Consider the following 16492-nt stretch of genomic DNA (forward strand, 5'->3'; position numbering starts at 1 on the left):
CAGAGCCATCTCTTGCAGTGAGGCAGTTATAAGAGGCATTTGCAGGAGTTGTGCTGCAAGACCAGTGCACCAGGCATCGCTCAGACTGGGCTTTTGCCCTGCAGTGTCTCCCTACATCCCCTCCTCTCTTCCCTTCCACATCTGGTGACTGCTGGCAGCACCTGCAATGACCCTGCTCCCAGATGTCACTGCAGGTCCCCAGCTCCTGGTGACACATGGCAGCACTCCCTGGCTCTTCCAAGAGGACCCTTCCCTGAGCCCTATCCCACCAACCCACACTTTGGGGGCTCTGCAGAGCCTTCCCCAGGCTCCTTCAGCAGGCAGCACCAGAGAGACCTTCAGTTCTGTGCTAAGCTGGTCACCCCACGGTTCTCTCCATAACACTGTGGGGCTGATGTCCTTCTGCTGCCTCCCGGGAGGTGGAGGCAAACCCAGAGCAGTGGAAGCGCGGGGGCACACATGGGGCGCGTCTGGACCCGGTGACAGTGACAGTGGAGGACACTGCAGGGGCGTTGTTGTGGCACAGTGAGTTTAGGATGGAGCGTGTTTGTGTGTGTGCGTGTGAGCTGCTTTGTCTTCTCCCTCCCCATGCGATGGGAGCCCTCACCAAACGCTGTGTGTGTGGTGATTCATGCTGGCTTGCAGCTGCCAGCACTGCTGAGCGGTGCTCCTGTCCCAGGGCCACAACACCCATCCCTGACCCTTCACTTTCAGTTACACCAGAGCCCTGCTCTGCTTGCAAAACTTTTCTGCAAGTCCTGGGGTATGGGGGCCCCCCCCCCCCCCCCGTTTTACAAAGTGCTTTGCTGTGCTGACCCTGCAAAGCTGGCTCCTGTGCATCCCATGCAAAGCTCTTTGCAAAGCTCAGCCCTGACGGTGCAAAGGGGATGGATGGCTGGGGAGAAGGGAGCTGTGCTCCTGTTGCTCCAGAAGCGTGGGGTTCACCCTGAGCAATGACACTATTAACCCGCTCCTCTCTCTCCCCCTGACCAAACTGCTGCAGCAGAGCTGAATTAAATTCTTAATGCAGCCTCCATGAAGTTCCCCTTCCCCTTGGTGCAGTGCTGTCTGCCCTTTGCTCTTTGCTGGTCTGGGGCTGCAGGGTTCATATCTGCAGAAATCCATCCCTTGCCATTACGTTTTGTAATTGTGCTGGCTATTAATTGCATGAAATGGTCCCTTTGTTCTCCTATTATGGGACATCATAAAAATAGCAGCAGCAAGACGAGCACAGAACGATCCCAGCTCCGTTGCCCTGCAGCAAATGGTTGCACGGTTCCGTCACTGGGCCCCATGCAAAGAGCAGCAGAACCTGGGATTTGCTCTTTCCAAGGAATTTCTTCAAGGCATGTTCATGTCGGGTTTCTTGAAGCCTCATTTACCCCTTGCCTGGCCCTCCGAAGGGAAAGGCTTTATTACCCTCTGTGAACAACTTCATGCACTTCAAACCATTGTTCTGGCGGTTAGGACCCAAATTGAAGATTGATCTCACAGGGAAGCTGTCAAGCTGAAAACGCTTCGTTTCAATTAGTGCCCCTTCTGCTTTTACCAGCAACAGCTGACTTTGATAATGCTGGAATAATTAGCATTTTTTTTTAAGGGATTTTTTTTTTTTTTTTCCACTGATGCTGCTGGCGTGTGTGTGTGTGTGTGTGTGTGTTCTAATTTTACAAAGCATCTCCCAAATTAGCCTGGGCAGCCGGATGGGCCAGCGTGCCCATTGGTGACACATGAGGACAGCACGGACGTGTGTGGGGCAAACGGAGCACTGTGGGGTGGTGGATGCAACTGATGTGGGGTGAGGGCTGTGCACCTGAGTGCATCTTGCACACCTGAATGCTGACAGCGCCGTGTGTCCCCCACTGCCTGCAGCCCTGCTCTCATGGAGGCTCCTGAAGAGTCCAGAAGTGATTCATCCTTTGTTTTACAGTAGCAACCCCCCCTCCTCAGCATTGCTCCATCCATACCTGCACTGCCCTGGGACAGACAGGTGGGGCTGTCTCTGCTCCCATGTCCCACCACAGGGACAGATGCCCCTTCTAAAGTGCTGGATGCTGGAAGGCAGGAGGGCTGTGCAGAGGACAGGGCAGCAGGAAACCTGGATGCTTTTCCCTGCCTGCAGGCAGAGATGTGCCACGTGCACTCATTTTCACCCTTGGAACCCACCAGGTCCCCTCTCTGTGCTTGAGGGTGTGTGTTAACTAGGAGGCATTAAAAACCCAGAGGTGTTTCAGTGGGGCAGGGATCGTGGGCCCTCATCTGCTGTGCTCCTTCCTTCTCCCTACAGAGACCTGTGCTGTGAACAACGGGGGCTGTGACAGCAAGTGTCACGATGCGGCCACCGGCGTGCACTGCAGCTGCCCCATGGGCTTCATGCTGCAGCCCGACAGGAAGACCTGCAAAGGTAGGAGTGCCCTCTGACTGTCACTCGTGCCCGCAGGAAAGGCTCAGGTGCAGCTCAGCACTGTGTACCAATGAGGTTTGCTCGGGTTTGTGTTTGCATCCACGGGTGGAGCTGGAGGACCACCTCTGTGTGTGGGTCCTGTGCTGATGCAGCACACCTGGGCTGGGTTTGCAGAGCTGCCTCCCGAGATGGGAGAATCCCAAATTCTGCACCAAGCTCTCATCTGCTTTTTTTTAAGATGCCCATTTGGCATCAGAAAGCATCAGCACCGCGTCTGTCCATGCAGGGGATGCGGGGGCACGGTGACCCCGGGGCTGGATGGGGCAGTGCCTGCACTGCATCATTCATCAGGTTCAGGAACTTGACCCTACTTGAAAGCAGAGCCCCAGAAGGCTCTGCAGCTGCCTGCCCACCTGCTGGCTGCTCCCAGGAGCTCCCTCCCCTCGTTATTTCTTCAGGGCTGCCCCTCTGATTCAACAGTTTCCAGGAAAGAGCAATAACCTGCAGCCATATCCCCGTGTCTGGGGGTTTTATTGCCGGTTTACAGCCAGAAACAAAGGGAAAGTCCCAGCCCCGGTGCTGGTGGTGGGGAGATGGGCAGACGGCCGCCTCTCCCTGCCGCCCTTCCATTTCACAGGTCCTTTCCAAGCAGTAAATTGTGCAATTAGTTGGGAGAGGGTAAAAGAATATAAAAGCAGAGCCGGGAGGGCTGGGGATGAGCAGCACAGCACGCGTGTCCCTGTCCTCCCCCCACCCCCCTCCCCAGACATCGACGAGTGCCGGCTCAACAACGGCGGCTGCGACCACATCTGCAGGAACACGGTGGGCAGCTTCGAGTGCAGCTGCAAGAAGGGCTACAAGCTGCTCATCAACGAGAGGAACTGCCAAGGTGAGGGCAGCGCGGGGACGCGGCTGTCACCTCTCCCTGCCCCCTGTCCCAACCTCTCCTGTAGCTTCTCCAGGCAGTGCCTCCAGCTCAGCACCCAGCCAGGTGCTGTTGGGCCATTTGGGGGCCACGGGAATCGGGAATCCCCCCCCCCCCCCAGAGCCACGGGCAGCACTCAGCCTCAGCTGCAGCCTCCCCAGAATCGCGGGGTCTGGGAGCAATGGGGTGGGGGGGAGCTGATGCTCCAGGGCTGCGACCGCTTTCATCTCCATCCAGGTTTTACGCTCTTACAAGCTTGATGCGAGTGTGGCAATTAACTTAATGAGGCCAACGAAATGATGATCAAACCCTCTGGGCCGGGCTCACCTGTGCACGCAGGGCCGCCCAGCCCCAGCCAGGTGCCCTGCAGGGCTGCACAGACAGTGCTGGCAGCGGCCCCAAGGCAGGACCTGCCTGTGCAGCACCTCCTGTGCGCAGGGCAGCAGCGGGACACCGCACCAAGGGCACCGTTTGGCACATCTGCGGACTGCACTTGGGGTGGGAGGAGTGGTGGTGGGGTACTCTGGCTGCAAATGGAACGTGCGAGAGGAGTTTGGAGCGGAGAAGGTGGGACATGGCCCTAGAGCATCCCAGCATGGGGTCCCAGAGCATCCTGGTGCACCCCCTGGTTTGCACCACAAGAAGGAGGAGCGGGCCGATCCTCACCTCCCTGCCTCACTTTTTCACCTCCCCCCAGATATCGACGAGTGCTCCTTCGACCGGACCTGCGACCACCTCTGCATCAACACCCCTGGGAGTTTCCAGTGCCTCTGCAACAAGGGCTACACGCTGTATGGGCTCACCCACTGTGGAGGTAGGGCCGGCTGGGGGCTGGCAGTGAGACCCCCCTGTGTTTGGGTCCTGGGGAGCACTCAGGGCACCCAGAAATGGGGCAGCCCCAGGGCTGTCCCCAAGGTCTGGGTGGCAGTGTCCCATGTCCCTGCCGTGCACCCCATGCTGGGGCCGTGCAGGGAGAGCACACACAGCCAGACATTGGTGTCTGCAACTTCAAACGCAGCAACAGGAACAATTTGTAACTTGTCTGCAGGGAGAGAGGGAGAGAAATCCCCAGCGTTGTTGGCAGCAAGATGGGATGGGGTGGGAAGGGGAACATCAAAAGGGGTTGATTTAAGTTTCATGAGGCGGGGGCGTGCAGCGCCCCAGGATGCAGATAAAACATGCAGAGGGGGAGTGCAGGAGTGTGTTGTGGCAGTGGGGGGTGACCTTATTCGTGCCACACGTGCCCCATTGCTCCCAGAGCAGCCTGCTCGAACCCTGCCCCCCCGGGATGCAGGAACCCCGCTGGTGTCTGTGTTTTGTGCCATTTATCTGGCCAAAATCACATCCTTGAGATGCTTCAGCATCAGAGATGGGGGGTCCCACTGCCCCCAACTTTGCCCTCTGTTCCCATAGATGTTGATGAATGCAGCATCAACCGTGGGGGCTGCAAATTTGGCTGCATCAACACACCTGGCAGCTACCAGTGTACCTGTCCTGCAGGCTGCAAGCTGCACTGGAACAAAAAGGACTGCATAGGTACGTCCAGTCCAGACCTGCTCCAGCATAGCCCAGGGGGGCCATGGCCCCAACCATCATCTGGGACTGTAAGGAGCAAGATGGGGGTGGGTGGAGCACAGGGATTTGGGGAGTCCAATTGAAGGGTGCTGCAAGATGAGTTGCTTTGGTCTGCGACTCTTTGTCCATCTCATGTGGGTCAGGATGGGATGATGGAAAGGGATGGGATGGGATGGGATGGGATGGGATTGATGTTGCCCTGCCCCCCTTGCCCTGGGTCACCTCACTGTATCTTAGACCATGCCTAGGGCTGGCTGTGAGCTTTTGCACTGGCTGTGCCCCTAAAGGAACAGTTTTCATGGCCCTGGCCATGCTCTGGTACCCAACTGACCCCTTTCATTGGGGACAGATAGAGCCAAGGGCAGTTCTGCCCCCCAAATTCAGAAATCTCAGCAGTCACAGCGCAAGGAGCTTTGGGTGGGGGGAGGGTTAAGATGCTGCTCTGGGATCCCCACACTGCACCCTTCTCCCAACTGGGTGGGTGGGCCGTGGTCTCTGCTCTGTGCCAGCCATGGGTGTCCCCACTTGTCCCTACCAGCTGGTGCATGTCCCTCAGAGCTGGTGAAATGCCTGGCAGGTTCAGTTCCACCAAGGGCCACTCTCACCTGCAACAAGACGGGCAAGAAGGACAGCTGTGCCCTCACCTGCTCCTCCAAGGCTCGTTTCCAGCCAGGTACAGGGGGGACAGGAGGGTCCCCATCCCCTGCATGGCCCAAAGCAGGGGCAGAAGAGCTGCAGTGCCCTCAGGGTGCAAAGGAGCGATGTTTTTGCTGGGGTGGGTTCATGCAGCACAGAGTCGTTGCGGTGCTGGGCGCTGCATCCTGGGGTCTCTGCACGGCTGCTCCTGGGGCACGGGGTGTTGCACCGGGGGCTCAGCAGCATACTGACATCTGCACCTCCTTCCAACAGAGTCCGACAGCAGCTACACGGTGAGCTGTGGGACGCCGGTGCTGCGGCAGGGCAGCCAGCACAGAGCAGCCAACAGCAGCCAGCAGTGCCTCGGTAAGGGGCTGTGGGCACCCATCCCCCTGACCCCGTGCTGCCCCTCACCCACGGGTTCAGCACCCGCCTTTTCTTTTAGAGACTGTCGCTGCCCCAATCAAGCAGAAGGCTTCCTTCAAGATCAAGGATGCCAAGTGCCACCTGCACCCACGGGCAAAGAGCAAGCAGGACGAGGCGGGGAAGGCTGGAGCACAGGGTGAGCAGGGGTGGGGGGATGCTCGTCCCACCACAGAGAGGCGGGTGCTGATTGTCACCCTGCATGCAGGCGGTGCTGCACCCTGCTCCGACTGCCAGGTGGCCTTTGTCAACCTCAAGTGTGACTCATCCAAGAAGGGGAAGGGCCGCCGGGCTCGAAACTCCTCCGGCAAGGAGGTGACGCGCATCACACTGGAGTTCGAGGCGGAGATCAAACCGGAGGAGACCACAGGTGGGCTGGGTGGCATCCCATGGTGCCCCATGCAGCAAAGAGAGCTGGGATGGTCCTCATCCAGTGCTGGCTGGGCATCCAGCAGAGCCCACAGCAGCGCTCTGCACCAGGAGAGAATCCTGTTGGGTTTCTCTGTTCTCTTATGACTGTTTTCTCTGCTCCCCCACCCTCAAAACCCAGCCAGCTGCAACCTGCACTGCCTGCGACAGAAAGTGGAGAAAAAGCTCAAATCGGCCATCAAAGCCCTGAAGAAATCCATCAACCAGGAGCGGTTCCTGCTGCGCTTTGCTGGGATGGAGTACGAGGTGGCAAGGAAGCTGAGTGTGGCCCCAGAACGGCAGGAGAGCTGCGGGCCGGGCCAGCAGCGCCTGGGCACCAAGTGTGGTAAGGCAGCAGTGCAAGGCCCTGGGATGGGAGCCAATGTGTCCCCCCCATTGGGGACAGCCCCCCGGCATGCCACTGACCTCCAGCCCTGGCTCTCAGTTAGCTGCTCGCAGGGAACCTATTACCACGGGCAGACGGAGCAGTGCGTCCCCTGCCCCTCTGGCACCTACCAGGAGAAGGAAGGGCAGCTCTCCTGTGACCTGTGTCCCCGCAGCGATGCGTTCGGCCCCGTGGGAGCCACCAACATCACCGGCTGCACAGGTAGGGGGGAGCAGAGGGGACCAGGGAGGGGGCATCCACACACCAACCCCGGTGCTCCACCATCAGTCCCCATCTAGAAGAGGCAAAAGCTCTGAGCACCTCTGGGAATTGCCCGTTTGGCCACGGGAACAGCATTTAGAAGGACCTCCATCCCATTTGTTCAGCTGGAGGGGCAGGGAGCCGGGCACGGGGCACTCTGTGGGCTGCGTTCCCAGCAATGGCTGTGCCCACAGGTCAGTGCCCCCCCGGGCAGCATTCCGCCGACGGCTTCAAGCCCTGCCAGCTGTGCCCACGTGGCTCCTACCAGCCCGAGGTGGGGCGGGCGCTCTGCTTCCCCTGCGGCGGGGGGCTGACAACCCGGCACGAGGGAGCCCTCTCCTTCCAGGACTGTGACACCAAAGGTTTGTCCCATTTGGTGCAGGGCGGGAGGGACCCGCTGGGGCTGTGCCAGCGGTGACGGAGCTCTGTTTGCTCTCTGTTCCCCCAGTCCAGTGCTCACCTGGGCACTACTACAACACCAGCGTCCACCGCTGCATCCGCTGCGCCGTGGGCACCTACCAGCCTGACTTCAGGCAGAACTACTGCATCGCCTGTCCTGGAAACACCACCACCGACTTCGACGGCTCCACCTCTGTGTCCCAGTGCAAAAGTAGGTGGGCAGTGGGTGTGATGCGGTGTGAGTGGGGCTCCTTCCCCAGAACCACCCCCAGGTCCCTCAAAACAGCGCAGTCAGTCATTGCTGTGCCTCGTGTGGCTGGGTGTGCATGGAGTGGTGCTGATAAAGAGCTCACCTGCACCAGCCCATAAAGCTCTGCAGTCTCAGTGCCTTTGACACCAGTTTCCCATCCTTCTGTGCCACCAGTTTCCAGTCCCTCCATGCCAACATTTTCCAGTCCCTCTGTGATACCCATTTCCAGTCCTTTTGTATCCTTTATGCCACCGATTTCTTCTCTCTATGCCACCAATTTCCCATCCCTCTGTGCCACCAGTTTCCAGTCCATCTGTGTGCTTTGTGCCACCAGTTTCTTGACTCTGTGCCATCAGTTTCCAGTCCTTCTGAGCCAACAGTTTCCAATCCTTCTGTGCCCTCTCTGCCACAAGTTTCCAGTCCCTCTGTGCCACCAGTCTCTCTCTGCCCTCTGTGCCACCAGCTTCCAGTCCCTCTGTGCCGTATTTTCCAGTCCTTCCATGCCACCAATTTCCAATCCCTCTGCGCCCTCTGTGCCACATTTTCCAATCCTTTGCCACCAGTTTCCAGCCCATCTGTCTACTCTGTGCTACCAGCTTTTTGTCTCTCTGTACCACCAGTTCCCAGTCCATCTGCCCCTCTCCTGCTTTGCAGATCGCCAGTGCGGAGGCGAGCTGGGCGAGTACACAGGTTACATTGAGTCCCCCAACTACCCGGGGAATTACCCTGCCAACGTCGAGTGCACGTGGAACATCAACCCACCGCCCAAGAGAAAGATCCTCATCGTGGTGCCAGAGATCTTCCTGCCCTCTGAGGATGAGTGCGGGGACGTCTTGGTGATGCGGAAAAACTGTAGGTAACAGAGCATGGTGCGGTGCTTATGGGAGGAGCTGGGGGAGGACAGAGCACAGCAGAGCTGATGAATGCCAAGGGAGAATGGCCGGTCCCTGCGAGGCAGTGGGGTGGGTTTATGTGATGGAAAGGTTGTTGGAGGGATGTCAGCATCGTGCTGCTGCTGTGCTGCCTTGCTGCTTTGCAGGGATGTGCATGGAATGAGGGCCGTTTACAAGCTTTTCAGCAATCCTCAAAACCTTGGAAGGAAGGAATTGTTTCCATTCCAAGGAGGGAATGTCACTGCCCCTGCTGTTAAACGGGGACTGGGGGGGTCAGCCTCACTGCCCACAGACAAGCCCCATCCCTGGTGTCCCCTTTAAGCATTCCAGCACAGTGAGGTGGGGGTCATCACTGTCCCTCACTGTCCCCCCACAGCCTCCCCATCTTCCATCACCACCTATGAGACGTGCCAGACGTACGAGAGACCCATCGCCTTCACTGCCCGCTCTCGCAAACTCTGGATCAACTTCAAAACCAGCGAGGCCAACAGCGCCCGGGGCTTCCAGATCCCCTATGTCACCTATGATGGTAAGCACAGGGCAACGGCATCCCAGCCTGGTGCTGCCCTGCTCTGCACCCCCAGGAGCCCAGGTCGAGTCTCCCACACACTGGGGAGCTCGGTGCCAGAGATTGAGACTCTGGGTTTGGGGAGGATGCCCTGAGCTGGTTTCTCACTTGGCTGTTGCAGAGGACTATGAGCAGCTGGTGGAGGACATCGTGCGGGACGGCAGGCTGTACGCCTCCGAAAACCACCAGGAGATCCTCAAGGTGAGCACTGCCCCGATCAGCTCCACTGCCTGGTGCTGCTGGGGTGAGCATGGTGCATCGCTCGGGTTTGGAGCTGTGCTGGGGGTGTTGTGGGGCTGAAGCAGCTGTGTGCTGGGCCCAGTATTGCGGCTGACATCAGCTTTGCTTAACTCCAGGACAAGAAGCTGATTAAAGCGTTCTTTGACGTGCTGGCACACCCCCAGAACTACTTCAAGTACACGGAGAAGCACAAGGAGATGCTGCCCCGCTCCTTCATCAAGCTGCTCCGCTCCAAAGTCTCCAGCTTCCTGCGGCCCTACAAATAGCGCCCTGACACCCCGGGCCGCCCGGCCACCAAGGAAACCTTCTCCTCCCTCTCTTCTTATTTCAATTTTCCTCCTTCCTCCTGCCTGGCTCCGGCAGGACCGCCGCCTCCCGTCCCACACAAAGCTCCAGTCTCACCTTGATCTCACCCAGCAATGCCATTCCTCTCTTCTGCAGCAGCTTCTTCACCCCATCTGTTTCCTTCCCACCTCTGTGCCGGCTCTGTCCCGTCCCTCGATGCCATCCAGGCACCAGCAGCCCCCCCAGGGCACATCTCCTGCCCCAGCCCAGGGCAGCACCAGAGGTGGCGCCGCGTTCTGCGCAGCGCACGGAGCTCAGCTATCAGCACAGCTTTGCAGAGGAGCCTGGAGGGGTGGAGGGGGGGGGTAAGAAAACGAAACCAACCGCAATGAACCACAGTAAGGACAAAAGAAAGGACAGAATGGGACAGCACGGTGGCACTGGTGGCCGTCCTGCTGGAGAGCCGTGCTGGCACCTGGCATTGGAGGAAGGCATGGAGAACAATGTGTGGCTGCATGGGAGAGATGGAGTGACCAAGGAGGACTTCAGCCGGGCGCGTTCTTCCCTCCCCCCCGCGGACATTTGTGCCAAGGAACCAGACTTCCTTCCAAGCTCTGCCAAAGAGTAACTCGTCGACAGAAAGCAAGCTTTGTGAAGAGCAGGAGTCAACATTTGTGCACTAGGATATCCTCCTTTCTACCTTTTTCATATATATTAAGTGCAATCATTTGAGTCTTCTTTATATTATTTAGAGGGAAGTTGTGTTTTTTTGTTTTTTTTTCTACTAGAAACTACAATATTTATACCTGCCTGAGAAATGAGAATGTGTGTCTGTCACAAAAAAGAACAAAACAACTGAACAACAAACCAAGCCCAGCCCTGGGCTGCTGGTGACAAATGCAATGATGTTTTCTGGCCTTGGAACCTTTTCTGCTGCATGTTTTCCCTGTAGCAACCTGCTTTGGTGGAAGGCTGCACATCTCCTCTGCAGGAAAGTGAGGCTTGGCCGTGATGGGGTGAGTTTTACTGGGTATTAAGGCACTTCTGTCCACTCACAGTGGATCCATCACTGGGGTTGTCTGTAATGCTGGGCAGGGTCGGTGCTGTACGGTTTCGGGCTGGTTGAGCTCCTTGGTTCATGCTGCTCCGTCCCGCTGCGCCCACTCCTCCCATCCTGGGAGAGAAATTGCTCCATGGATCCCCCTGATGGCCCAGGCAGAGCCTTGGGTTGGTCCGTGCCCCCCTCAATCTGTGCTGCTCGCTCACCCCAACAACTGGGCTCTGCTGGGGCGGTGGGCCGGGTTCTGATGTGCAGGGATGCGTCCCCGAGATGTGGGGGGTTGGAAAAGGCTGCACTGATTCATCACAGCTGTGGGCTTCTCCCTCCTGCCGCCCGGCTCGCAGCCTGGCTGGAAGCAGCTGTGGGGGCTGAGCTGTTTGTCGCTCGGTTTGGTGTCTGAGAGCAGCTGCTTTGATGCACAAAAGCCGTCGTAGGGATTCGGAGGGTTGGTTTTTTGTTGTGTTTTTGAATCGCTCTGGGGCAGCCACAGCAGAGCAATGACCACCAAAAGGGTTTTTTGGATTTACAAGAAAAAGAAAAAGAAAAAGGCAGCCCAGAAATGCGCGCTGCGGTGGCCCCGGTGCGACGCAGAGCTCTTTGAATCTCTGTGATTGAATTTGGGAGCTGCTGCTGCTGCTCTGAGCCTGGGAGGGTGCATCTGGGAACTGGGGGATGTCCTGGGTGCCACACGTCCCCAGCCGGGCACCTCTGCTCCCTCAGGGCTGTGCTGGAAGGCGAGCTGGGCTGCGTGTCCTCCTGTAAAGGACAGAGATGTGGCAACACCCCCCCCCCCCCCAAATATCCTCAAAGAATCCCCCAGAAAAGCCCACCAGAAAGCAGCGGCCCTTTCTCTTACCTGCGCCCATCAGATGACTCAGAAAAGGTTTGAAGGGCTGAAAACCATCAGCCACCTCTCAGATGTATTGAATGTTTCAACGAGGTGAACGTAAATATAAGGGTTGTTGTGTGTATTTTTTTTGGGGGGGGGGATTCTTTTTTTCATGTTGGAATATTTATATCTGCCTTTTGCAGCAGGCCATGTTTTACCATCTCCAGCAAAGTGATTGATGAGAAAGATGTAGTTCATAAAGTTATTTGCACTTGATTAAAGAGAAAAACGTATCTGAACTTTGTAAAAAGAAATGTTTGCATTTTGTATTGTCTTTTTTTAATTATTAAATGGAATTTCTTGGTGTTGTGTTGATCTTTCAGAAGCTGGCTCTGGTGCCTGTTTTAAAAGGTTTCTAACAGCAGGGTCCAAAGCTATTTTCATTGTTTTGTTCTTCAGATGCTCAGACAAGCTCTTTTTGAGGGCGTAGAGCTCTGCTTCCAGCTTAAATCCTACAGATTTCCATAGGCTCTGCAGTCATTACACAATGCATTTATTTATATACATTAATTAGATGCAACATATCTCACTTTTAGCCCAGAACATTGAGTTGAACAGCAACTACTACATGCTTCTCTGCAGAGCAAAGCAGAGCCAATGAGAAACCCCTCACTGAGCTGCAACTCCCCCCTCTTACCCCCAGCACCTTCCAAATCCCCATGTAACTGGAGCCAGCTGAAAGATCCATCAAGTCTTCATGAGCTGCTGCTGTGCAGCCCCTGCTGCAGCCATTGGTCACCTCAAGGGCAGCAGAACCCTATAAAATGCAAATGCCCCATAAACCCCCACCCTGAGAGCTGGCAGGATGCTGTTCCTGGGATGGCAGAAGGGAGCCCTGGGCTGTAAGATGACTGCTGTGTGCAGGAGCTGTTTTGGGCACTGAGCCCTTCCTTAGTTTTGAGGTAAGCACCCCAATTTTGCTTGTGCCAGCTGCTGAGTGGTTCCCCCCTCCTGCTCTGAATGCAGGGTGACAAGCTTGTCTACTTCACAAGAAATCAGCTTGTGTGACTCAGGAAGCTCAAACGCAAATGTAAGGCTGATGCTTCCCCTGAATTCACGCCTCTTCAGAAAGTCTTGCCCAATAAGCTTTGGAGGAATGCAACCACACAGCTGTAAGATGTCCTAAAAGTTTATTGCCACCCAGTTAGTACAGACGCTGGGGCTTCCCCATGGTGCTCTTGATATACAAAGCACGCACGTTCTGCCAGTTCTTCTTCAGCAAGGACACCAGGAAGTTGATGGCCAGGTGGATGTTGTAGACAAGTTCATCCTCTGTCATCTTCACGTGACCGACAGCCACAGCCAGACAGAGCACCTGGGGACAAGGACACCACGGTCACCTATGGGCTGGCTGACAGAACAAGCAGAGCACCCAGGGATCCCCCCCCACAGCCTGTCCCTGCAGCTAACTTCTCCAGCCTATCCATGGCAAAGTGCTTCTACAGAGCTCGCTGTCTGGCACGTGGCTCCCATGGATGTCTGGCAGCATCTGGATGCAATCTGAGCAACAGCTGGCACAGGTCTGGCTTCCTCACAGCACAAAGGTGGCTCAGTGAAGGCAGCAAGCAGCCACCTCCTGAAGCTGGGAAAGCTGGAGGGACGTGCAAAGCGCCACTCTGAACTGGTAGGGAAGCAGCAGAGCTCTCGTGTAACTAATCCCATGCCTGACTCACCAGGCAGCGCTGGCACTGTTTCCTGCACACTGCTAACCCAGCAGCACAGCCTATCAGCTCCAAACTTCATTGCTACGCATGGCGCCAGCTTCACTTTTTGTTTTGGCACCAGCCACCAGCCCTTTCTTTCTGCATGGGCCAAGCCTCTGCCTGCCAGCCTTGCAGAGGAGCTTGTAAGTCAATGTTCCCCACGGGCTGAAGACAAAAGGATTTACGAGCAAACTGACAAGAGAAACGTCAGGACATCATTAGCTCTGTTACTTTAAATGCTGAAGCATTTGCAAACTATTGCATTTACTGCGTCCTCCCAGCTGTGCCTTCAGGCTCACATCAGCTGGCGTCTGAGGATGCACCTCAGCTAGCAGAGCTGCTAATTCTGAATAATACCCAGGAGTCACATTTAGACCACTGTCAGGAGATTAAAATGCCTGAGCAGGGTTATTTTGGTTTGAGGGCGCTGGCTTGCCTCGACATCTCTCGACAGGCGCAGACATCCACAGAGCTGCTGCAAAGTTCACTTGCAGAGTCAAGTCCCAAACGTGCTTCTGCCAAAGCACAGCAGTGAGCACAAAGCCACCGGGGCACCCGGCTCCAGAGCCGCACCCTGCAGTCACCCACTTCCTGGAGGTGTTAATTGTGACCAATTGTGCTCAGCGCTCAGACATCAGCATCATCTCCTCATCGCTTTTCTAAGCTCTTCTAACCGCAGATCAATTGTTCTTTTCCAGTTAGCTGAATGGTGACTGCACTGCTCTGCTGCCCAGCAGAACGCTGCATGCTCCTCACCAGGAGCTGCTGAAGACACTGGGGGACACCTACAGACCAGCCCAGGGATCGCAGCCACAACCAAGGGACACCAATCGCCCGCCCCCCCCCCCCCAGGTAAGCGGCTGCCAACTGGAAGCCCTGAGCTCTTTACCTTCTTCATCTGAAACTTGATGGTAGATTTGACCTCATCAACCTTGGCCACCAGGTTCTCATTGTGAGTGAGGAGAGAAGGGAATTTGCCAGCTTTGTTCAGACCTGGACCCAGGATTCGAGGAATCTGCTTGATCAAGGACTCTGAAGCCAGGAAGGCATCGTACTTCTTAGCTGTGAGATCAAAAGAAGGTAAGGAAGCGCTCTCAGCTCTAACCCAGAGCTTGAAACCAACAGCTCGGCTGAGACTGTACTGCTGCACATCCCCCTGTGCAAACATTTCCATGTTCCAAAGCCCTGCCTTTTCCCTCATACTGCATTATAAGCCATTCTTGTCACACCAGCCAAACTCCTCCAGGACTCAGAGCCTGACATCCTGGCAGCAATCCCATTAACTGTACACAGAGGACTTCCCTGAAATGCACAGCATTTATCCAGCTGCATTACGGACACTTGGAGCTCTACTAGAATTCTTCTTCTGTATTCTGTTCATATGTGAAGAGCGTGGATGCCCCATCCCTGCAGGCATTCAAGGCCAGGCTGGATGTGGCTCCTGACAGCCTGGATTGGTGGTTGGTGACCCTGCACACGGCAGGGGGTTGAAACGAGGTGATCATTGTGGTCCTTTTCAACCCAGGCCATTCTATGATGATGAATCTATGATGCCACAGACCTGAGAGAGGCTTAGGTTACAGTAACCATATCCTACATTGTTTTCCAACCTCCTATGCTTCCAAGGACTGAATGGTAAGCTTTTCTTGTCTGCTCAAGATACTTATCAAAATGACCTTCATTCTGTAGGAAAGGTTTTATTTGCTACAAGTAAAAGTAACCCAACTCCATCCTGTTCACTGCAGTATGGCAAGTTCCACCTCTAGATCTACTTGGCTTTGTTGCACTTTCCCTGAAAGTTATGGCACGCTGAGGGAGGGAGATAACTTCTCAAGGAGATGGAACAGCTCTCCTGTATCCCTTCCTCCTGGAAGAAGACAATCATTGCACTCCTACAGCACTGCCCTGCCAGGCATTTCACACTGTAAGTGGCCCTAAGGTTTGCTGGGTAGTTCCTAGACAGAATCCTACTCTTCAAGAGTAATCAGTTTTCTGTTCTCTGCAGCTAATCCTGACGTGGGAATGTGAGCATGGGGAAACCTGCTGTCACAGGCTCAGCCACGGCACCCAGAGACCAACCCACACCCCGCTCACCCAGCTTCTTCACCAGCTTCTTATTTTTGTTGAGCTTCTTCAGAGCCTCTATGTCCATGTGAGGGATTTCCACCGCTTTGGCCTCATCGCAGTGCTGCTGATCCCCCAGCAAGCAGACAGAGAATTTGGGCCGTGGGGTCGACTTCAGCCTGCAGACAGAGCCCAAATTACCCGGTGTGCCACGGATGCCACGCAGCTCAGAGGGACCCGCGTGCAGGTACCTTACCGCAGCTCCTCACATCTTCCTCCACGCTCAGAACCTGCCTCTGGGGCAGGGCGGCGGGGGCAGCACCCCACACCTCCCCTCTTGTTTTAAGACCCAGGGTGGGGGTCCGTCCAGCCACACCCGCTCGGGGGTGACGGTCTGAACTACCCGGGGCGTTCAGCAGCACGGCCTGCAGCAGGGAAGCCACCCTCGGCTGAGGGCCGCGGGCTGAAGGCTGGGTGTGAGCAAGAGGATGCCGAACCTGACGGTGCCGGAGAACCGCTTGTCTTTCTGCGGGTCGTAATTCTTCAGGCTGATCTGCAGCTCCACCGTCTCCACAAACCTGAGGGAAGAGTCCAGGTCAGGCCCTGCACGGGGCGCGAGGCCTCAGCCGGGCACAGGGCAGGGCTCGTACTTGCGCTTCTTGGTCTTGCTGCCCTGCAGCACCTCCTTCACCGCCTCGTACAGCGTGTCGCGGGACACTTTGCTGCTGCGGGGGGAAACAGAAGACAGCCTCAGGCGCGGGCCCAGCGCAGGCCGCGGAGCGGGGACCGGGCCCGAACACCGAAACCCAGCCCGGCCCGAACTCCATCCGCGCTCTCCCCCACCGCCCACCCCTTCTCCGCCATCGGACCCGGAAACCCACACCCTGCCCGGCGGCCGGGCCGCGGATGGCGATGGATAACGCCGCGCTCAGGCACCCACCTCATGGCGGCGGTTCAGGCGGAGAGGGCGGGGCGGGGCGACCCGCGCATTATAAGTACGGCTGAGATCTCGCGAGCTTTCCTCAGCGCCATGCTGGGAGTGGCGCGGTGTGGCAGTGAGGTCAGGAAGTGGCGGAAGAGAGCCGGGAGAGCTCACGTGCCTGAACCCGGCCTCTCCACAACTT

The 16492-nt window shown here is 56.6% G+C and overlaps 2 protein-coding genes across 4 annotated transcripts in view; one reads left to right on the plus strand and one right to left on the minus strand.

The window, feature by feature from the left end:
* The window catches only part of SCUBE3 (signal peptide, CUB domain and EGF like domain containing 3), a 30092-nt gene extending 18310 nt beyond the window's left edge, over window positions 1-11782 (plus strand). For 2 of the 3 annotated variants that reach the window (XM_042884280.1, XM_042884281.1), the window contains 16 exons: window positions 2288-2404; window positions 3171-3293; window positions 4027-4143; window positions 4743-4865; window positions 5482-5577; window positions 5814-5906; window positions 5986-6102; window positions 6172-6333; window positions 6514-6717; window positions 6817-6978; window positions 7212-7379; window positions 7466-7627; window positions 8321-8518; window positions 8936-9088; window positions 9249-9328; window positions 9484-11782. In XM_042884280.1, the coding sequence (XP_042740214.1) occupies window positions 2288-2404; window positions 3171-3293; window positions 4027-4143; window positions 4743-4865; window positions 5482-5577; window positions 5814-5906; window positions 5986-6102; window positions 6172-6333; window positions 6514-6717; window positions 6817-6978; window positions 7212-7379; window positions 7466-7627; window positions 8321-8518; window positions 8936-9088; window positions 9249-9328; window positions 9484-9633 (2225 nt within the window). In that variant the 3' untranslated portion in view covers window positions 9634-11782. The remainder of the gene's footprint in view (window positions 1-2287; window positions 2405-3170; window positions 3294-4026; window positions 4144-4742; window positions 4866-5481; window positions 5578-5813; window positions 5907-5985; window positions 6103-6171; window positions 6334-6513; window positions 6718-6816; window positions 6979-7211; window positions 7380-7465; window positions 7628-8320; window positions 8519-8935; window positions 9089-9248; window positions 9329-9483) is intronic. The other variant, XM_042884282.1, reaches the window with a different exon arrangement.
* Window positions 11783-12714: 932 nt separating this feature from the next.
* On the minus strand, window positions 12715-16344 carry RPL10A (ribosomal protein L10a). The gene is made up of 6 exons (XM_042884256.1): window positions 16309-16344; window positions 16019-16093; window positions 15866-15946; window positions 15399-15547; window positions 14194-14366; window positions 12715-12916 (listed from the first exon to the last, which is right to left on the minus strand). Exons 1-6 carry the CDS (start codon window positions 16311-16313, stop codon window positions 12746-12748), a joined length of 654 nt encoding a protein of 217 aa, XP_042740190.1. The 5' UTR covers window positions 16314-16344; the 3' UTR covers window positions 12715-12745.
* Between the last annotated feature and the right edge of the window lie 148 nt (window positions 16345-16492).

This window comes from Lagopus leucura, unplaced genomic scaffold (assembly GCF_019238085.1).
Source record: "Lagopus leucura isolate 7727_CA_CO unplaced genomic scaffold, USGS_WTPT01 Super-Scaffold_100043, whole genome shotgun sequence".
Taxonomy (NCBI): Eukaryota; Metazoa; Chordata; class Aves; order Galliformes; family Phasianidae; genus Lagopus; species Lagopus leucura.

Bases quoted from the DNA above. Each gene is read 5' to 3' on its own strand.
- RPL10A (XM_042884256.1), bottom strand. The intron at 15,947-16,018 runs GTACGAGCCCTG...CTCTTCCCTCAG, and splicing joins AGCAAGACCAAGAAGCGCAA to GTTTGTGGAGACGGTGGAGC. The intron at 12,917-14,193 runs GTAAAGAGCTCA...CCTTGTCCCCAG, and splicing joins TCAAGTTTCAGATGAAGAAG to GTGCTCTGTCTGGCTGTGGC.